At 38.7% G+C, this 22,883-nt stretch overlaps 1 protein-coding gene across 1 annotated transcript in view; it reads left to right on the top strand.

Moving 5' to 3' along the window:
• LOC120099333 (ribosome biogenesis protein erb1-like) overlaps positions 1 to 18,872 on the top strand; it is a 95,846-nt gene extending 76,974 nt beyond the window's left edge. The window contains exons 12-16 of the mRNA XM_063280569.1: positions 916 to 1,119; positions 2,186 to 2,307; positions 4,379 to 4,556; positions 13,122 to 13,325; positions 15,997 to 18,872. Coding sequence (XP_063136639.1) covers positions 916 to 1,119; positions 2,186 to 2,307; positions 4,379 to 4,556; positions 13,122 to 13,325; positions 15,997 to 16,124 — 836 coding nt within the window. The 3' untranslated portion in view covers positions 16,125 to 18,872. The remainder of the gene's footprint in view (positions 1 to 915; positions 1,120 to 2,185; positions 2,308 to 4,378; positions 4,557 to 13,121; positions 13,326 to 15,996) is intronic.
• The last annotated feature ends 4,011 nt before the right edge of the window (positions 18,873 to 22,883 follow it).

Below are 22,883 nucleotides of genomic sequence, written 5' to 3'. Positions count from 1 at the left end.
GAGTCTAATTTGTGCCTCTTTACTCATGGACGTGAGGCTATCCTCTGGAGTATAGAACACATACTAGTGAGCACAACGATAAAGAAAATTGATGTTCTTTCCTACAGAAGTGAACAATTGATATTAGCTCCTCTATTACAGAGAGGGGCTATCCCCCTTTATGCCAGAATGTTCACTGTTTGTTCTTGTGCAGGCAATCACAGCTTTTGGGAATTCCTGAGTACAGCTGTCTTCTCATATCCAAAATACATTTTTCTTATTCTGGTCTTCCCCAGCCTGTGGCTTTTACAGTCTTCCTCCTCTTCTGCAATGGTCTTTGAACTGTTGCATTTGTGGTTGAGCATTCCACTGACTCTTGCTCACTGCACTTTGATCAGTTGAAAGTTTCTATGTTAGCCACTATCTATTACACGAAGAAACTTTTGATGAGGCCTAATATCTTCACTAATCTATGGATATACAGATACAGATTTCAAGAACACTTTGATAAAATTTCAAGAACAGTTTGCTATTATAATAGTCATAGTATGTTCTCTCCTGGGGTTCATTAGCTTACTAAGCATGAGTTTTTGGCCATATTTGCAGTATCAGACATGTATTTCTGCCTATGGAGTGTGTCTTGTATCCAAAAAGAAAGTGATTGATTACTCTCATAACATTTGTTCCACTGTTTCATGTCCTGGGCATATTTTCTGGGCTGGTCATTAGTGTAGGTCACAAGGCTCACAGATGGGTAAAACTGTTGATGGCTTTTTCCATAAGAGGCATTCATAGCACCTTAATATACTGTGGAAGTTAGCTGCCATGGGAGGAAGAAACCTGGTCAGGTAGTTTGTCCATGGCCTGGGATGAAAATGTGGAACAACTTTGCCAATAGAGTGTTACTATCAAGTTCTGTTTTTTCCTGTATTTTAGAAGAATATCTTGGTAATCCAAGAAGAAACATCAGGCTACCAAAATTTCATTTGCTGACTGCAAAAAATAAGCCAACTCCCACTTATGCAGCCTGCTACTTGGCTAATGTGATATTCTCTGAGGAAATTCTGACTTTAAGCTCAGTCACTGAACGTACTTCACGTTATATATTCATGGATCAAAACAAGATGTCAGCAATAAGAGGTATGTAAAGTTACTAACGAATCTTATTTTTAATCATTATTTGATAATAATGATAAATGTTGGCAGTTAAAAAGGAATGATGATGTCTATGAATTTTAGAAATATTCCTTGTACTAGGTGATACTGATTTTTACTGTCTAATGACACATTTGATTTTAACATCTAATTTAAAAAACAAAGCTTGTTCCTAGGCTGGTAGACTGAGACTAGCCTTATTGACTGGTTGTTTCTATTGAGTAATGAGTCACATTTTTAGTACTGAAGCATATGAGAAGAAAGATAAAGACAAAATGGAATAAATAAATAAAAAATGAAAGAAAGAAAGAATAATAGTCTTTTCGTGCTATTAACTGGCAATATTGAAATAGGGTTTCATGGTTAATCCATTATCATGTTAAGCTTCCTGCCTTCTAGAAATGTGTATCAAGGTCCCAGGATTTATAGACACTGAGAACACTATAAGGCAGAAGTATTATGCTTATAGAATATTACTCAGAGTCTGGAAGAGGACATATAGGTTACAACAGTTAGAAATCTTTCCCAGTGTAGTGGTGTTGAGGGCGCCTCCGAATAGAAAAGCTACACTGAGGCATGTCTATAGATGACCATTTAAGCTCTGTTCTGGAGGAGTCTTTGTCATTGTCTGAGTGAATGGCGTACAAGGACTGTCTTATGTTGACAGAATAATTTAGGGGAAGAGACCTGACAACTGCATTAGTAAGTACAGCACAGTGTCACAGTGTGTAACATGACACTTTTCCCTTTACAAAGTGCTGCTTCTTTTTAGTTCTGACATATCCATAAGTGGTCTTAGAACCTTAAAAGAGTTAAAATATCAAGTTCTAAGTATTGCCCCCCCCTGAGGTGAGTGTTTTCAGGAAAATATGAAACAAAGAAATAATTCAGCAAAGCTTCCTCAGCAGATAGAACTTCTAAACTCTCAAGGGAGAAAATAATGTCAATCCAGAAGAGAAAAAGTCTTTTGTTGTTTATTTAAATCAAACATTTCTTATTTATATCTGTTAGTTTCTTTTCTAATTTTTGTTAATACTTTCTCTGGTTGCAGAATATCTCTTGACGGTTTTCCCAAACTATGACTTAAGGGAACGAGGAAAAGACTGGAAAGACTGTATTTCTGCTGTTAGTTTTATGATAGAGAGTTTGTATACAGAAGCAGAAATACCCGCAGTAAGTTACTTTTATCTTAATAGAGAACATGCTGTGTCCGTGTTATATACAACTCCAGAATTCATAGCATGGCACTCAGAATTTTCAGGCCATATGCTCTTTAATTGATTTGGTAGGTAGAGATGATATTTCCAAATTATATCGTCTATTTGTTTTGCTACTTGATATTCATATTTTATAAAAAGAGAAATGAAGTATTGTATTATAGTTAACATATTAAAATATTTAGTAAGTCTTTTTCCATATCTTACTGAGTCACAGGTACATACAAAAAGCCAGCCATTTGTGCCAGCAGTTGTGGCCGAGGCTATGCAGAAGAAAGCACAGGCTAGGCCTTTCACTACTTGCTCACATCTAGTAATGGTGGAACCTGTTACAAAGAATGAATGTTTTAAGATTAAACTGTTGTAGATCTACCTTTTCTTTCCCTTTATTTATCCTTGCTTCCTTGTTCGTGTGTGTGTGTGTGTGTGTGTGTGTCTGTGTGTGTGTGTCTGTGTGTGTGTGTCTGTCTGTGTGTGTCTGTCTGTGTGCATGTGTGTGTGCTTGGAGGTTATAGGAGGACATCAGTAACATGCTTCATCACTCTCTACCTTACTCCTTCGAGACAGTCTCTTACTGAATCTGTAGCTAGGCTGGTAGCCACTAAACTCCAATGAATTTCCTGTCTTCAACCACACAGTTAGTGTCATATATGTGTTCACAGCTATGCTTGCCTTGTGTGGGTGCTGGAGATGTGAACTCAGATGCTCCTGGTTATACACCAAGTTCTCTTCCCTCTTGCGCTATCTCCCCAGCCCACATCACACATATGTTATACCCCTTGTAGTTAGTATATGACAACAGCAATCAGGTTTCTTTCTAATGAGTTCCATCTTCCAACGTCCACTAGAGATTTGTTTTAACTTTTAATGGGCCATTAGAGGAGAATGCCATATATGTTCTCTTCCTGGTAAAATATTTAAGTTAATAACAAGTCCTGATTTTTCCCAGTATATCTAGAGAGCCCACTTTATTGTTAGCTACAGTGTTGAGTCACATCTGTCCCTGTAGAGTAAGTTTGTGGAAACTTTGCCAGGAGTATTTGTAGCTGAGTTTGTTTTCCTGGTGAGTGACTGGGTTTCAGTGATAGCTAAAGCACCATCTGTTGGATGCCAGATCAGCTTATTTTTAACATTCCATTTTAGAGCCCTCAAAAACTGCATCCTACACAATTTGCATGCAAAATCAATATGCTGTCTGGAAAATGGTAATTTGCATATTTGCTTAGCCTTCAGAAAAGTAGAAATATTTGTTGTGTGCTTTGTAAGAAGCCAGATACAGGTCCTTGCCATTCAAAGTGGCCCTGTGACCTAGACACCTTGTGAGAAATCTAATCTTGGGTTGCACCTCAGACTCACAGAAGTAGAATGCACTTTTCAAGACCCCAGCTCGAGATAATTTATGAGTACACTAAAGTTTGAGGGGTCCTAACTTAGAACAGTGGATGTGACCCCATGTGCATCTCAAAATCACAGAAGGTATTTTTTGTTCACTGAGACTTGCTTCACTATGGTCTGGTCTCACCAGAACTGTTCAAACTCAGGGACTCAAGTGATCTTATTGCCCTGACCTCCCAAGTCACTGGGCAACAGGAGCATACCATCAGACCTGATCACATAAGACATTTGTAGTGTGTGTGTGTGTGTGTGTGTGTGTGTGTGTGTGTGTGTGTGTGTGTGTATGACAGTCATCAGAAGAAGAGAAAAAACAATAGCATAAAATATTAAAAATAAGCAAAAAATTGTCATTCATAGTAAACACCCATGGCACACATGTGTTTATTTATTCTGGAATATTTACCAAACATCTATTTATAGCAGTTCATTAGACAGAGTTGCTATGTTCCCCCATGAAATATCAAATCTTGACAGTTTGAGGTAGTATTGTGGTGCCTTGTATTTATAATGCTCTCCCTCTGTTTTAAAGAGTTTATTTTTTTCCATCATGGGGGTGGGCTTAGGTAGACACTGACATATGTACATACTTTCTCGATATGGAACTTTATTATATATAGCATTTTGTGTTTCAGAATAGAAATGTCAGTGTGCCCATGTCCACAAACTGGTGTGCCGGAATCAATAATGATGCGGGTGAGGGCCCTTCTCAGTGGCTTCAGGATGTCAGGGAGTCCGTAAGAAGAGAAAGAGTGGATTTTGAACATATTCCTGAGGGCAATGGTAATGCAGCCATCCATCCTGACCAATTGGGTGAGTTTTCGAAAAACAAGCTCTCTGGCTAGTGGGTTCTGGTAATAAATTAGTAAGTCTTATAGTATTATTTTCTACTTCTATGCTTGTTGAAAAACTTTCATAAGAAAATGAAACAACTTAAACTCCTTATAGTAAAGAACTAATGAAATAAAGAAACTTGGGTTTGACGCTGACCACTTTAAATGTTAAGTTGAATCTGTTACTCTTCTGGTAGACAGTAACCCTTAGATGACATTTGACTGCTGAGGGCTGTTAGATGAGGCACTATTTGGTTTTGTGGTATAGGTGGTAGGAGTTACAGCTGGGATTGGCTTCCAGTTTTTGGTCTCTGTGCCTAGCACATTGGTGGTACTCAGTAAGGGGATTCAGTAAAAATTAACAAATGCTGTTTCTTAGGGCATTGTACCTTCACTGCCAATTGTATGTTCTGTGTCAAGTAAAAGTGGTTGTGTTAGTAATTGAGCCACTGGCTACTGGGCTTTACATGACATCCTCCCCAGGATGCTGGCCTTTTACATAGATGTAAATGAATGGTTCTTGGGATTGTCTTTACCCTGGTATTTATATCAACATTTAGTACACTGTTCCTGGGGATCATGCTCAAAAGGAATTATGAGGGAGTAAATCTTTCTGTTATATAGGTAATATAACTGTTTTATATGTTAAAGTTGAACCTGGAGAAACTGACTGAATTAAACCACAATGAAAATCACCAAAGAATCAAACAAACAAACAAACACCTGGAGCTTCATATAAACAGGAGGCACAACAGCCACAATCCTGTCAAATGCGGTTTCTCTTGAGGGAACATGGGTCAGTTTTCTAACCCCAGTTTCATTCTTCCTAACTTAATGCATTTTTTTGTTTGGTGCTTTTTACCTTCATTTAAATGGCACATTCCACCATTTGGGTGACTTTCTTGGGTTCTGTGAAATTGAATTATTATGAAATTGTATCAACCTTTTTTCTGAACCTTGCTAAGTTTATTAGGCTAATCTCCCAGAATGAAGTCTTTAGGCCTGTTGAGATGGTTCTAAATAATTTACTTGCTCTTGAATATTAAATGTGTGTGATTCAACATATTTACTCCACATATTAAGTAATGACTGCTCTAGGATAATATTTTTTAATTTGTAAGAATCATACCCTATTTCTCTGGCACATTTTGTCCACAAAAAACTGTTTTCATATATAATATATAATAATTTTTTAATATGATTGGTTTGAAGTATTGTGGATCTCATGTAGATCTAATAACTTATAGAATTGAGAAATGGAAAAGCTTAATATTTTTTCAGTTCTAATAAGATATCTAAAATATAGTATCTATGACAATTCAAAATTTGTTGACTACAAAGATGTGGGCATATTAATAAAGAGAAAACATAATTTTTAAAGTTTAAATGTATCAGTAAGAATTATGTTACTTATTTTTGTAAGTTAAGTCTTCTTTATGAGGGAGGAAATGATACATAAAAGTTAATTAGAATATACTAAATTTAGTTTTACTACTTATTGCATGCCAGAAGGTAGGAGAACACAAAGTTATCTTTGTGAAAAATGGTAGGACAAATAATTATGCCAGCAGTAAATTATGTCTTCTTTCTTTTTTTTATTAACGAGTATTTCTTATTTACATTTTGAATGTTATTCCTTTTCCCGATTTCTGGGCAAACGTCCCCCTAACCCCTCCCCCTCCCCCTCTATATGGGTGTTCCCCTCCCCATCCTCCCCCCATTACCGCCCTCCCCCCCAAACAATTACGTTCACTCGGGGTTCAGTCTTGGCAGGACCAAGGGCTTCCCCTTCCACTGGTGCTCTTATTAGGCTGTTCATTGCTACCTATGAGGTCAGAGTCCAGGGTCAGTCCATGTATAGTCTTTAGGTAGTGGCTTAGTCCCTGGAAGCTCTGGTTGCTTGACATTGTTTTACTTTTGGGGTCTCGAGCCCCTTCAAGCTCTTCCAGTTCTTTCTCTGATTCCTTCAACGGGGGTCCTATTCTCAGTTCAGTGGTTTGCTGCTGGCATTCGCCTCTGTGTTTGCTGTATTCTTGCTGTGTCTCTCAGGAGAGATCTACATCCGGCTCCTGTTGGTCTGCACTTCTTTGCTTCATCCATCTTGTCAAATTGGGTGGCTGTATATGTATGGGCCACATGTGGGGCAGGCTCTGAATGGGTGTTCCTTCTGCCTCTGTTCTAAACTTTGCCTCACTATTCCCTACCAAGGGTATTTTTGTTCCGCTTCTAAAGAAGGAGTGAAGCATTCACATTTTGGTCATCCTTCTTGAGTTTCATGTGTTCTGTGCATCTAGGGTAATTCAAGCATTTGGGCTAATAGCCACTTATAAATGAGTGCATACCATGTATGTCTTTCTGTGATTGGGTTAGCTCACTCAGGATGATATTTTCCAGTTCCAAACATTTGCCTACGAATTTCATAAACTCGTTGTTTTTGATAGCTGAGTAATATTCCATTGTGTAGATGTACCATGTTTTCTGTATCCATTCCTCTGTTGAAGGGCATCTGGGTTCTTTCCAGCTTCTGGCTATTATAAATAAGGCTGCGATGAACATAGTGGAGCATGTGTCTTTGTTATATGTTGGGGCATCTTTTGGGTATATGCCCAGGAGAGGTATAGCTGGGTCCTCAGGCACTTCAATGTCCAATTTTCTGAGGAACCTCCAGACTGATTTCCAGAATGGTTGTACCAGTCTGCAATCCCACCAACAATGGAGGAGTGTTCCTGTTTCTCCACATCTTCGCCAGCATTTGCTGTCACCTGAGCTTTTGATCTTAGCCATTCTCACTGGTGTGAGGTGAAATCTCAGGGTTGTTTTGATTTGCATTTCCCTTATGACTAAAGATGTTGAACATTTCTTTAGGTGTTTCTCAGCCATTCGACATTCCTCAGCTGTGAATTCTTTGTTTAGCTCTGAACCCCATTTTTTAATAGGATTATTTGACTCCCTGCAGTCTAACTTCTTGAGTTCTTTGTATATTTTGCATATAAGCCCTCTATCTGTTGTAGGATTGGTAAAGATCTTTTCCCAACCTGTTGGTTGCCGTTTTGTCCTAACCACAGTGTCCTTTGCCTTACAGAAACTTTGCAGTTTTATGAGATCCCATTTGTCGATTCTTGATCTTAGAGCATATGCCATTGGTGTTTTGTTCAGGAAATTTTCTCCAGTGCCCATGGTTCAAGTTGCTTCCCCACTTTTTCTTCTATTAATTTGAGTGTATCTGGTTTGATGTGGAGGTCCTTGATCCACTTGGACTTAAGCTTTGTACAGGGTGATAAGCATGGATCAATCTGCATTCTTCTACATGCTGACCTCCAGTTGAACCAGCACCATTTGCTGAAAATGCTATCTTTTTTCATGGGATGGAGTTGGCTCCTTTGTCAAAAATCAAGTGACCATTGGTGTGTGGGTTCATTTCTGGGTCTTCAATTCTATTCCATTGGTCTATCTGTCTGTCTCTGTACCAATACCATGCAGTTTTTATCACTATTGCTCTGTAATACTGCTTGAGTTCAGGGATAGTGATTCCCCCTGAAGTCCTTTTATTGTTGAGGATAGTTTTAGCTATCCTGGGTTTTTTGTTATTCCAGATGAATTTGTAAACTGTTCTGTCTAACTCTTTGAAGAATTGGATTGGTATTTTGATGGGGATTGCATTGAATCTGTAGATCGCTTTTGGTAAAATGGCCATTTTCACTATATTAATCCTGCCAATCCATGAGCATAGGAGATCTTTCCATCTTCTGAGGTCTTCTTCAATTTCTTTCTTCAGAGGCTTGAAGTTCTTATTGTAGAGATCTTTTATTTGCTTGGTTAAAGTCACTCCGAGGTACTTTATATTATTTGGGTCTATTATGAAGGGTGTCTTTTCCCTAATTTCTTTCTTGGCTTCTTTCTCTTTTGTGTAGAGGAAGGCTACTGATTTATTTTGAGTTAATTTTATACCCAGCCACTTTGCTGAAGTTGTTTATCAGCTTTAGAAGTTCTCTGGTGGAACTTTTGGGATCACTTAAATATACTATCATGTCATCTGCAAATAGTGATATTTTGACTTCTTCTATTCCGATCTGTATCCCCTTGATCTCCTTTTGTTGTCTGATTGCTCTGGCTAGAACTTCAAGAACTATATTGAATAAGTAGGGGGAGAGTGGGCAGCCTTGTCTAGTCCCTGATTTTAGTGGGATTGCTTCAAGTTTCTCTCCATTTAGTTTAATGTTAGCAACTGGTTTGCTATATATGGCTTTTACTATGTTTAGGTATGGGCCTTGAATTCCTATTCTTTCCAGGACTTTTATCATGAAGGGGTGTTGAATTTTGTCAAATGCTTTCTCAGCATCCAATGAAATGGTCATGTGGTTTTGTTCTTTCAGTTTGTTTATATAATGGATCACGTTGATGGTTTTCCATATATTAAACCATCCCTGCATGCCTGGATTGAAGCCTACTTGATCATGGTGGATGATTGTTTTGATGTGCTCTTGGATTTGGTTTGCCAGAATTTTGTTGAGTATTTTTGCGTCGATATTCATAAGGGAAATTGGTCTGAAGTTCGCTTTCTTTGTTGGGTCTTTGTGTGGTTTAGGTATAAGAGTAATTGTGGCTTCATAGAAGGAATTCGGTAGTGATCCATCTGTTTCAATTTTGTGGAATAGTTTGGATAATATTGGTATGAGGTCTTCTATGAAGGTCTGATAGAATTCTGCACTGAACTCGTCTGGACCTGGGCTCTTTTTGGTTGGGAGACCTTTAATGACTGCTTCTATTTCCTTAGGAGTTATGGGGTTGTTTAACTGGTTTATCTGTTCCTGATTTAACTTCGGTACCTGGTATCTGTCTAGGAAATTGTCCATTTCCTGCAGATTTTCAAGTTTTGTTGAATATAGGCTTTTATAGTAAGATCTGATGATTTTTTGAATTTCCTCTGAATCTGTAGTTATGTCTCCCTTTTCATTTCTGATTTTGTTAATTTGTACACACTCTCTGTGTCCTCTCCTTAGTCTGGCTAAGTGTTTATCTATCTTGTTGATTTTCTCAAAGAACCAACTTTTGGTTCTGTTGATTCTTTCTATGGTTCTTTTTGTTTCTACTAGGTTGATTTAAGCTCTGAGTTTGATTATTTCCTGCCTTCTACTCCTCCTGGGTGTATTTGCTTCTTTCTGTTCTAGAGCTTTTAGGTGTGTTGTCAGGCTGCTGACATATGCTCTCTCCTGTTTCATTCTGCACGCACTCAGAGCTATGAGTTTTCCTCTTAGCACAGCTTTCATTGTGTCCCATAAGTTTGGGTATGTTGTACCTTCATTTTCATTAAATTCTAAGAAGTCTTTAATTTCTTTCTTTATTTCTTCCTTGACCAGGTTATCATTGAGTAGAGCATTGTTCAGCTTCCACGTATATGTGGGCGTTCTTCCCTTATTGTTATTGAAGACCAGCTTTAGGCCGTGGTGGTCTGATAGCACGCATGGGATTATTTCTATCTTTCTGTACCTGTTGAGGCCCGTTTTTTGACCAATTATATGGTTAATTTTGGAGAATGTACAATGAGGTGCTGAGAAGAATGTATATCCTTTTGCTTTAGGTTAGAATGTTCTATAAATATCTGTTAAGTCCATTTGGTTCATGACTTCTCTTAGTCTGTCTACATCTATGTTTAATTTCTATTTCCATGATCTGACCATTGATGAGAGTGGGGTATTGAAATCTCCTACTATTATTGTGTGAGGTGCAATGTGTGCTTTGAGCTTTAGTAAGGTTTCTTTTACGTATGTAGGTGCCCTTGTATTTGGGGCATAGATATTTAGGATTGAGAGTTCATCTTGGTGGATTTTTCCTTTGATGAATATGAAGTGTCCTTCCTAATCTTTTTTGATGACTTTTAGTTGAAAATTGATTTTATTTGATATTAGAATGGCTACTCCAGCTTGCTTCTTCCAACCATTTCCTTGGAAAGTTGTTTTCCAGCCTTTTACTCTGAAGTAGTGTCTGTCTTTGTCTCTGAGGTGTGTTTCCTGTAGGCAGCAGAATGCAGGGTCCTCATTGCGTATCCAGTTTGTTAATCTATGTCTTTTTATTGGGGAGTTGAGACCATTGATATTGAGAGACATTAAGGAATAATGTTTATTGCTTCCTGTTACATTCATATTTGGATGTGAGGCTATGTTTGTGTGCTTTTCTTCTCCTTGTTTTGTTGCCAAGACGTTTAGTTTCTTGCTTTTTCTAGGGTGTAGCTTGCCTCCTTATGTTGGGCTTTACCATTTATTATCCTTTGTAGTGCTGGATTTGTAGAAAGATATTGTGTAAAATTGGTTTTGTCATGGAATATCTTGGTTTCTCCATCTATGTTAATTGAGAGTTTTGCAGGATACAGTAACCTGGGCTGGCATTTGTATTCTCTTAGGGTCTGTATGACATATGTCCAGGATCTTATGGCTTTCATAGTCTCTGGCGAAAAGTCTGGTGTGATCCTGATAGGTCTGCCTTTATATGTTACTTGACCTTTCTCTCTTACTGCTTTTAATATTCTTTCTTTATTTTGTGCATTTGGTGTTTTGACTATTATGTGTCGGGAGGTGTTTCTTTTCTGGTCCAATCTATTTGGAGTTCTGTAGGCTTCTTGTATATCTATGGGTATCTCTTTTTTTAGGTTAGGGAAGTTTTCTTCTATGATTTTGTTGAAGATATTTACTGGTCCTTTGAGCTGGGAGTCTTCACTCTCTTCTATACCTATTATCCTTAGGTTTGATCTTCTCATTGAGTCCTGGATTTCCTGTATGTTTTGGACCAGTAGCTTTTTCCGTTTTACATTATCTTTGGCAGTTGTGTCGATGATTTCTATGAAATCTTTTGCTCCTGAGATTCTCTCTTCTATCTCTTGTATTCTGTTGGTGATGCTTGTATCTACGGCTCCTTGTCTCTTCCTTTGGTTTTCTATATCCAGGGTTGTTTCCCTGTGTTCCTTCTTGATTGCTTCTATTTCTATTTTTAAATCCTTCAATTGTTTGATTGTGTTTTCCTGGAATTCTTTCAGGGATTTTTGTGATTCCTCTCTATAGGCTTCTACTTCTTTATTTATGTTTTCCTGGAATTCTTTCAGGGATTTTTGTGATTCCTCTCTATAGGCTTCTACTTGTTTATTTATGTTTTCCTGCATTTCTCTAAGACATTCTTCATGTCTTTCTTGAAGTCCTCCAGCATCATGATCAAATATGATTTTAAATCTAGATCTTGCTTTTCTGGTGTGTTTGGATATTCATTATTTGCTTTGGTGGGAGAATTGGGCTCTGATGATGCCATGCAGTCTTGTTTTCTGTTGTTTGGGTTCCTGCGCTTGCCCCTCCCCATCAGATTATCTCTGGTTTTACTTTGTTCTGCTATTTCTGATAGTGGATAGAGTGTCCTGTAAGCCTGTGTAACAGGAGTATTGTAGACCTTTTTTCCTGTTTTCTTTCAGCCAGTTATGGGAACAGAGTGTTCTGCTTTCAGGCGTGTAGTTTTTCCTGTCTACAGGTCTTTGGCTGTTCCTGTAGGCCTGAAGAGTTCCTGTGTGTTCCTGTGAGTCAGAAATGTGGGCCGAGTGTAGTCTCTTCTGGTTTCCCAGGTTTGTCTGCCTCTCTGAAGGTTTAGGTCTCCCTCCCACGGGATTTCGGTGCAGAGAGCTGTTAATCCAGTCCCTTTAGGTCTCGGGTGCAGGGGGTCTGCTGCTCCAGTGCCCCTATCTTCCTGTTCCCAGAGGCCTTATACAGTTTCCTCTTGGGCCAGGGATGTGGGCAGGGGTGGGCAGTATTGGTGGTCTCTCCCGCTCTGCAGTCTCAGGAGTGCCCACCTGTCAGGGCAGTGAGCTCTCTCTTCCACGGGGTTTGGGAACAGTGAGCTTCGGGCAGGGCTCAGTGAAGTTTGGAATCCAGCTAGAAACCGGAAGTGTCCAGTCCTAGAGGGATTTTGCCTTTGTGTGTCCTGAGACCACCAGTCAGGTCGTTTGGAGCAGAAATTTTGGTCTTACTTGTGGTCCCGAGGCTCAAGTTTGCTTGTGGGGTGCTGCTTATGAGCTCTCCACTAGGGCAGCAACCAGGAGGGCCTGTGCCGTCCTTTCTGGGCGCCCCTGTGGACCGAGGTCCCAGATGGCGTTTGGTGTTTTCCTCTGGTGTCAGAAATGTGGGCAGAGTGTAGTTTCTTCTGGGTTTCCAGGCTTGTCTGCCTCTCTATGTCTTATTTCTTATGATGTCTCATAATCTACTAAAATTAAAAAAAATTAAAATATAACTTATAATAATTTCAAAAAATTTCAAACAACATATTCTTATCATATTTCTTTCCCCTCCTCCAAGTCCTCCCAGATCCTCCCACCTCCTTATCTACCCAGCTTACTTATTTTGCTTATTCTCAAAAAAAGTCCAAAAACCTATAAAACAAAACACTAGAAATTTGAGATTTAATTCTTTTAAAATCTCAAATTCTTGAACACAAAAAATCCAGAAAAAAAATCACTCTTTCTAAAAGAGTCTTTTAAAAATACAACCTAATGTCTACTTTTCTGTTTTGATTCTAGTATTTATTGGAGATCCATCTAGAGATATACACATACCATATTCCGTACTGAAAATAGCAAAAACCCATTTGCGTCCAGACCTGGCAGCCAAATACATCATACTCCACTTGTTTCCAGAAGAAGTCCTAATTGAAAGTAACGTCTATGGCAATATGCAGTGTGGCCTGTTCGCCCTTGATTCCAATAGGATTGATGCTCTCCGAGGTTTGTTACATGTCGAGCATGTGGTGTTAAGAGAAAGGGGCCAAAAGAAGACTTCATCCATTTATGTATTTTCTCAGAGAGATGGAAATTGTACTCAGTATTTCACTAGGGACTAGTAAAATTCATGATTTGTACTTCTCTCTGCACTTGGCTTCTGAAGACTAACTGCTCTGTCCTGGGTGGAAAGGAAAGGCTCTACTGACTCTAGATTTTTGCTGTTGAATTCCATAGGTATGGTCACTCAACAACATTTTCATTGACTGAGGCTCAGGATTAAAAGTGAGGTTTTTTATTGATTTGCAAAATTTCCTTGCTGCATGTTGATATAGACTAGGTTCTACTTATAACATATGTAAATGAAGTAAGAATCTTCCCTCCAAAATTCAGTGATTTTTTTTTTAAATTTGGACAAAGGACGAAGCAGAGTATGTCTTGTGTTGTTGGTGCTCAACACAGATATGCATACCTGTAATCCCAAGCCTACTCTACTGATGTTTGCCTGACAACTGTCTTTGTAAGCTTCTGCTGTCATTTCACCCAGTTGTTGTTCACCTTTAAAACAAACACCTACAACTCATGCTAAAAAATACATAGTATGCTGTAACACAGTATAGTCTTGTGTGTGATCCTAAAGTAAAAGAAACACATGTTGTAATAACTCTACCTCATTTATGTGTCCACAGGACCTTTAACATTTTTCTTTTTCTTTTCTTTCTTTCTTGTTTTCCAATGGATGTCCACCATCTTTGATGTGGGATTTTTCAGAGATAGGGTTTCCATTGCTGTCAACAGACACCATGACCAAGGCGAGTCTTATAAAGGACAACATCTAATTGGAGCTAGATTGCACATTCAGAGGTTTAGTCCATTATCATCAGAGCAGGAAGCATGGCAGTGTCTAGGCAGATATGGTGCTGGAGGAGCTGAGAGTTCTACATCTGGTTCCAAAGGCAAACAGAAGACTGGCTCCCACATGGCTAGGAAGAGGGTCTCAAAGTCTACCCTGACAGTACCACACTTCCCTCAACCAGGACACACCTCCCAACAGTGCCATTCCCTATTGGCCAAGCCACCACAGCATTTACTATTAACTTATATACTAAATGGAGACTAACTTCAGAATATCTATCATATTTCTCAACTATACACAGACTTTCCCCTAAAATTTCTTTCAGGACTAATTGAAACATTGGAGAACACATTTTTGAAAGCACAAATCCCCTTCAGTCCCTTGTGTCTACTTCTTGTAAGATTTGCAAATGTTGTTTGTCTTCTAATATGCTTATTATGTGCCACAGCTTTATAGTCACAGACACATGTGTCAACCCTTTTCCTAACTTGTTTTTAATTTTATAAAAGTGTCCATCAGGGGCCAAGGAGATAACTCCTTCAGCAATATGCTTGCTTTGCAAGCATGAGGATCTGCTTATGATTCTGAGAATGCATGAACAAATATAGGGCATGGTGGTGCATGTCCATAATCTCAGGGCTGGGGAGGCAGAGACAGGAAGCTCTCTGAGGCTTGGTAGCCAATCAGTCTAGCTGAATTGGAGAGTTCTAAATCAGTAAGAGACCTTGTCTCAAATATACTGCATGGCATTTCTGAGGTCGACAACCAAGACTGTCCTTTTCCCCACTGTTCATTCTCTCTCTGTGTCTCTCTCTGTGTCTCTGTCTCTGTCTCTCTCTGTCTCTCTGTCTCTCTGTCTCTCTCTCTCTCTCTCTCTCTCTAATAAAACTAAGCTCATCAGAGAAAAGTCTGCCTCTGGATCCAGTGATTTATCACAAACTGTTCATTCTAGGGTACTGCTAGTCTCAGTAAACCTTTTGGGTGTGAAAGCGTTTGACACATGTATTGCTAAACATTTTGAATCTGTGCTTTTTTTTAATCAGCATTATCCTGATTTATTAGCTTATTAAATCTGCAGAAACACAAACAGATCAATTTTACAAATTAATGCTGACGTGAAGGGACCACCAGATGTTAAGGGATCAAAGGTATTGGAGCACTAACCAGCAAAAGCATTGAAAGCAGCCTTGCTATACTAAAAAAAAAAATCTGTCTTCTCTATTTCCATCTTGTTTTTCCATTTCCTCTAAAAACACTTCTTGAATTATGTTACTTTGTCACCTTCTTTAATGTACCATCTTTCTAGGAATGAAAGGTCTAAATCCCCTTATAATTTGTTAGAGATATGACCATCAGTAGCAAAACAGATGTGATAGCTTCCTGAGTCTACACGTGTGAAGAGACTGCAGTTTCTTGTATATTACAAGGACTTAAGATGCTTTTTCTTGAGATAATGAATATGCCAAATGCATATTTGAGACACTTAAGGATAAGGAGATTTTGATCTTGGGTAATTACGAAAGCTGAGGATTTCTATCCTGATATGAAATAAGCTCATTGGAGATTGTTACTTGAGAATGGCGCTATTTCATGTTATTATTTTTTCAGATTTATCCAGCTAATTTAATAATGCCTGTAATCCATGCATTCCAATTAATTAAACTGGTAAAGATCCTTTGCTGGGGTGCAGTTCAATGGTGTTTGATCCCCAGCACTGAAAAATAGGCCAAATGAGAAAGCTGTAGAACTAAGAGTGCATGGGTTCATTTCCCTGACAGGTGATGCCCAAATAACTGTGCTGTTTTGTCTCTTTATCACCAGAATTTCTTCAGGACAACTACCCTGAACATGATCTAGAAGAAACGGGATATCATTGGAAATTGTGTGTGACAGCCATCAACAGCTGTCTGCAAATCCTTAGACAAGGCCCAAGGAATGTCACAGTCTAATCATTCTAATTCCTCCCAACAACTCTTTCCACGGAGTCAACCAGACATGAAACTAACTGATTGCACTTACCCAATTTTTTTCTAAAATAGTAGATCATTTTGTAAGTTTCCAAAGTAGTAATGCCAGATTTAGCATGTCGTAATGATGACGTTTTGTACTGACTACCAATTAACCAAAGATCTTTTTCTGTTTTCAAGAATTAGTTTGTCTCTGGACAAAGTGGGGAACAGTGTACTTCTTTCTTGAGCTTCCAGTTAGAGGAATACTATGGAATTCTTTTTTTTTTTCCTTTTCTTTTTTCGGAGCTGGGACCCGACCCCAGGGCCTTGCGCTTGCTAGGCAAGCGCTCTACCACTGAGCTAAATCCCCAACCCATACTAGGAAATTCTTAAATGATTATTTTACCTGGTTATTTGAATAAGGAGTGAGAGCAGTATACTTAGCACTTAATGGCAGACGAAATCTGAGTGCCTGCAACACGCAGGTAGAGAACTGTAATTGGAAAAATACAAGATGTGTTAAGCATTTCTTGCATATGGTAGAAACTTGGTATTTGTCAAGTCAGTTGACAGTTTAGAACTTAGGCAAAAACTGTTGATTCAGAAAAGACATGTTATCTACTTACATCCAGAATGCCTTTGGTGGCTTCCTTATACATCGTATACAGTAACAAAATTGCTGTCACATTCACTTGACATAGCCTTCCAGAGATAAGACTTAGTTGCCTTGATATACTCCAGATAGAGTAGTATTTTTAAAATTACCTCTTGATACCATTTTTATTACACAATTTCTCATGTTAAATGCCAGGGGAGCTGACATTCCTCTTAGCAATTAAACTTTTAAAATGTCTGTGAGTAATAAGGATCTGACCAAATTCGGACACTCAAAATATTTTTGGTTTTTGAAGTGTCTGGGTAAAGGTTTTAATATACTACCATTTTTTCAGATACGTTCTACTAGTTGAGTGCACACAAATTTAAATCTGACATTACTTTGTGCATAAGAAAACAATGGTCAGAAATTCAGAGAAAAGTGCTCTTAAAACAGTGGTTATCAACCTGTGGGTCACAGTCCTTTTGGGGACAAGTGACCCTTTCATAGGGGTCACATATCAGATATCTTGCTATAATTGGGGGTCACCAAACATGAAAAACTATATTAAAGGATTACAGCATTAGGAAGGTTTAGGGCCAGTCATAAATTAATATTCACACAAATATTCAAATAATTAATATTATCAGGAATATTGGAGAAATGAAAAAGGTCCATCTTCCTCATGAATAGTGTTTTGTTCTTAACGTAAGTCCCTTATTATAGAGAATGTTATTGGATGATTTAGCCACAGAAATAGCCCAATTATTTGAATATTTGTGTTTAGGAAACATTTTATTAGTTATAATGCCATCTTTTAGCTGTAAACCTATAGAAATTTTATATACGTGAAGTAAATTTTAAATTAGTTACAAAGTTTCTTACATGAAACACCAGTATAACCCAAAATTATATCTTACATGGTTGACCTCCACTAACTTCAGTATTTTGATAAAAAAGAGGGGAAAAAATCCAATGGAAAGAGATAATGTACGTCCATTAAGTAGTATAACTATTTTGAAGTCCTGTTATTGTCACAACTTGTGAGAGATATTAATATTTTTAGGTGACCAATTTTTAGAAGACATGTACACACCCACCAATTTGAAAACTAAATTCAACTTTTAGAGTCTTAATATAATACGGTATGTCTTCATAAGGATTATCTGTGACATATTAGATGTTGTAGATAGTTGTGGTAATATGTTTATTACCATAATATATGCACAAGGCTCTGGGTTAAATTTTGGTACCAAAAGAAAAAAAAGAAATTAACATTTTAAGGCTCTGTACCCTAAATAAATATATAAACAAAGGAATATTTTCCTTTAGCTTTACAAAATTCTAAGGGGTATTTACAAAGGATTTAAAAAGTAGATAGTTAAAAAATATTTTATAATTGACAAAAGAATTTTGACAAGAACTATTTAGACTTACTTATTTAAGCAAGTCTCTGCCTTCATCATTCAGTTTAACCAGTCTTATAAATATTGATGTTTGAGCTAACATAGAAATAAAAACCCATGCTATAAATATACATCAAAACATAGCATTGTCCTCCATGAATCCATGCATCTATTTGGTAGTTTAAAATGCAATTTAAAAAGAGGAAAGTGAAATTACATGCTAGGCAAGAAATTACTTCAAACTGCATATACAGATTTCAAATTGAACTTGTCCATTTCAAAACAAAACCACAAGATCAATATTCTCTGTATTTGATCAGTTTTTAAGACACATGGCCATTGATTAAATAAATCGTTTGGAATAGTGCTCCAATAGAACGTCCCACTGGAATAGAAACATTCATGACTTGTTCGGTGTGCTAGCCACTAGGCCTATGTAACTATTCAACACTTGAAAAATTTCATGAGTTAAATTCGAATTTTGGGTGCTAAAATTGAAAGGTGGGTTTGGATGGCACATTTGAGATATATTGCCATCTTATTTCTGATTTTATAATAGGAAGGACTTAATTTCGAGGCCCATACATACTAGGCAAGAACTTTAAAGATCAAAGAGTAACCTTCATTTGTATAAAATATTCAGAATAGCTCCTATTGTTTGAGATATAACATGTATATCTTCTGTGAAAATCTTATGTTGCAAGATAATACTTGCATGATGATACTGAATATTTTATTGTACACTTGCTGTCTTCAAAATTTTACAGATTTCAACCTGTTGTATTATCTTGGTAAATGTCTGATTTTAAGACTTGTTTTTGATAAGTACATTTTTCTTTGTTCTCTAAATAAACGAAATGAGTAAACATTTAAAATATTCTTAACATAAATGCTTTGGTTGCTTTTTAAAAACTTAATTTTTTTTAACTTTTTCACTTTACATCCTTCTCACTACCCCCTTCCCCCCAGAGTCCTTCCCCCATCACCTCTCTCCTTCTCCACTGGCACATCAAGTCTCTGTGAGGCTAGGTGCTTCCTCACCTACCGAGGCCAGACGAGGCGCCCAGCTACTAGACATATCCCACAGACAGGCCATGTCTTCTGGAATAGCTTCTGCTCCAGTTGGTCAGGACCTGCATGAAGACCAATCTGCACATCTGCTACATATGTGCATGTGGTAGGGGCTCTAGGTCCAGCCTGTGTATGCTCTTTGGTTGGTAGTCCAGTCTCTGGAAGCCCCACGGGTCCAGACTCTCTTGGTCTTTCTGTGGAGTTCCTATTCCTGTCAAGGCCCATAATAGTTGCTCCTATTTTTCCATAAGAGTCTCCAAGCTCCACCCACAGTTTGGCAGTGGGTATCTGTATCAGCCTCAGTCAGCTGCTGGGTAGAGCCTCTCAGAGGATAGTTAATGCTAGAGTCCTGTTTGTAAGCATAACAGAGTATCATTAATAGTGTTACAGATTGGTGCTTGCACATGGAATGGGTCTGAACTCTAAAGAAACAAAATGAGTAAACATTTAAATATTTTTAACAAATGCTTTCGGTCGCTTTTTATAGAACTTTTACTAATGCTATCTTACAGTGTTTCATGGAAATGATGAGTTTTTCTGGTGATTTCATAATTGAGACACATACAAAACATGTGCTTTCTTCTTTTTTAAGCAAAAATAGGCAATGCACTGTTTACAGTGAACTTTGACACCATTCTTAAAAAACCACTTTGTTCTCCTTTAAGATGTACTAATTAGGAATCTTAATTAATTAGTAAAATAAGCTTGGAAGGTCAATGGCTTACAAATCCCAGTCCACAAACGTAAGTAGGCAAGAAATTTAACTATGTTCTCACAACTTCATTTATACTTTGAGGCTCCATGGGGCCTTTGAATTTCCTTGGAAGGCACATTAATAGCCCAAGGCATGAGCAGAAGCAGAGGCAGGCTGAGGAGAACACCATCAAGTGAGAGCCTTCATGACTGTTTTCTAAGTATTGGGCTCTTCCAGGATAGGGAGAGATTATCAAAATCATGCTTTTCTCATTTTCCTTAACCACCATCTGCTGAGTTATCTCAATCTTATCTGGTCTTTAGTTATTTGTATTCCTCTCTTCAAAACCTATTTTCCTTTGCCAAAAAATCAGCTTTGAAAAGACACACAAGTAACATTAAAGTCAACCGGTTATATTTAGGAAATATACACGCCTATACAAATATACTAACGCCTGCAGAGACAGTTCATGAAAAAAGCCATGAACTTGAAGGAGAGTACTGCTCAAAAAGAGGAAAGGAAAGGGAAAAAAACAATTAAATTATAATCTTAAAAATAAACCCACATTCTGGTCAAATAGCTGTGTTTTCATTTTAAAATTACGTTTATTGAGCATGTAGGGAAGGGCTGAGCATACATGTTCCATTCCAGGCCACAGGTGACTTGCACAAGTGCACGCTCTTCTTCCACTGTGAATTCTGCAGATTGCGCTGAGATGTCAGTCTTCGATTTTCCCCCATCTTTATTAACTTGAGTATTTCTTATATACATTTCGAGTGTTATTCCCTTTCCCGGTTTCCGGGCAAACATCCCCCTCCCCCCTCCCCTTCCTTATGGGTGTTCCCCTCCCAACCCTCCCCCCATTGCTGCCCTCCCCCCAACAGTCTAGTTCACTGGGGGTTCAGTCTTAGCAGGACCCAGGGCTTCCCCTTCCACTGGTGCTCTTACTAGGATATTCATTGCTACCTATGAGGTCAGAGTCCAGGGTCAGTCCATGTATAGTCTTTAGGTAGTGGCTTAGTCCCTGGAAGCTCTGGTTGCTTGGCATTGTTGTACATATGGGGTCTCGAGCCCCTTCAAGCTCTTCCAGTTCTTTCTCTGATTCCTTCAACGGGGGTCCTATTCTCAGTTCAGTGGTTTGCTGCTGGCATTCGCCTCTGTATTTGCTGTATTCTGGCTGTGTCTCTCAGGAGAGATCTACATCCGGCTCCTGTCGGTCTGCACTTCTTTGCTTCATCCATCTTGTCTAATTGGGTGGCTGTATATGTATGGGCCACATGTGGGGCAGGCTCTGAATGGGTGTTCCTTCAGTCTCTGTTTTAATCTTTGCCTCTCTCTTCCCTGCCAAGGGTATTCTTGTTCCCCTTTTAAAGAAGGAGTGAACCATTCACATTTTGATCATCCGTCTTGAGTTTCATTTGTTCTATGCATCTAGGGTAATTCAAGCATTTGCGCTAATAGCCACTTATAAATGAGTGCATACCATGTGTGTGTTTCTGTGATTGGGTTACCTCACTCAGGATGATATTTTCCAGTTCTGTCCATTTGCCTATGAATTTTATAAAGTCATTGTTTTTGATAGCTGAGTAATATTCCATTGTGTAGATGTACCACATTTTCTGTATCCATTCCTCTGTTGAAGGGCATCCGGGTTCTTTCCAGCTTCTGGCTATTATAAATAAGGCTGCGATGAACATAGTGGAGCACATGTCTCTTTTATATGTTTAGGCATCTTTTGGGTATATGCCCAAGAGAGGTATAGCTGGATCCTCAGGCAGTTCAATGTCCAATTTTCTGAGGAACCTCCAGACTGATTTCCAGAATGGTTTTACCAGTCTGCAATCCCACCAACAATGGAGGAGTGTTCCTCTTTCTCCACATCCTCGCCAGCATCTGCTGTCACCTGAGTTTTTGATCTTAGCCATTCTCACTGGTGTGAGGTGAAATCTCAGGGTTGTTTTGATTTGCATTTCCCTTATGACTAAAGATGTTGAACATTTCTTTAGGTGTTTCTCAGCCATTCGGCATTCCTCAGCTGTGAATTCTTTGTTTAGCTCTGAACCCCATTTTTTAATAGGGTTATTTGTTTCCCTGCGGTCTAACTTCTTGAGTTCTTTGTATATTTTGGATATAAGGCCTCTATCTGTTGTAGGATTGGTAAAGATCTTTTCCCAATCTGTTGGTTGCCGTTTTGTCCTAACCACAGTGTCCTTTGCCTTACAGAAGCTTTGCAGTTTTATGAGATCCCATTTGTCGATTCTTGATCTTAGAGCAGAAGCCATTGGTGTTTTTTTTTTATTATTATTAACTTGAGTATTTCTTATATACATTTCGAGTGTTATTCCCTTTCCCAGTTTCCGGGCAAACATCCCCCTCCCCCCTCCCCTTTCTTATCGGTGTTCCCCTCCCCACCCTCCCCCCATTGCCGCCCTCCTCCCAACAGTCTAGTTCACTGGGGGTTCAGTCTTAGCAGGACCCAGGGCTTCCCCTTCCACTGGTGCTCTTACTAGGATATTCATTGCTACCTATGAGGTCAGAGTCCAGGGTCAGTCCATGTATAGTCTTTAGGTAGTGGCTTAGTCCCTGGAAGCTCTGGTTGCTTGGCATTGTTGTACATATGGGGTCTCGAGCCCCTTCAAGCTCTTCCAGTTCTTTCTCTGATTCCTTCAACGGGGGTCCTATTCTCAGTTCAGTGGTTTGCTGCTGGTATTCGCCTCTGTATTTGCTGTATTCTGGCTGTGTCTCTCAGGAGCGATCTACATCCGGCTCCTGTCGGTCTGCACTTCTTTGCTTCATCCATCTTGTCTAATTGGATGGCTGTATATGCATGGGCCACATGTGGGGCAGACTCTGAATGGGTGTTCCTTCAGTCTCTATTTTAATCTTTGCCTCTCTCTTCCCTGCCAAGGGTATTCTTGTTCCCCTTTTAAAGAAGGAGTGAACCATTCACATTTTGATCATCTGTCTTGAGTTTCATTTGTTCTAGGCATTTA

Source organism: Rattus norvegicus, chromosome X (genome assembly GCF_036323735.1).
Source record: "Rattus norvegicus strain BN/NHsdMcwi chromosome X, GRCr8, whole genome shotgun sequence".
NCBI classification, from domain to species: Eukaryota; Metazoa; Chordata; class Mammalia; order Rodentia; family Muridae; genus Rattus; species Rattus norvegicus.
Note: the sequence above shows the minus strand (reverse complement) of the source record. Positions and strands in the feature narration are given on the sequence as shown.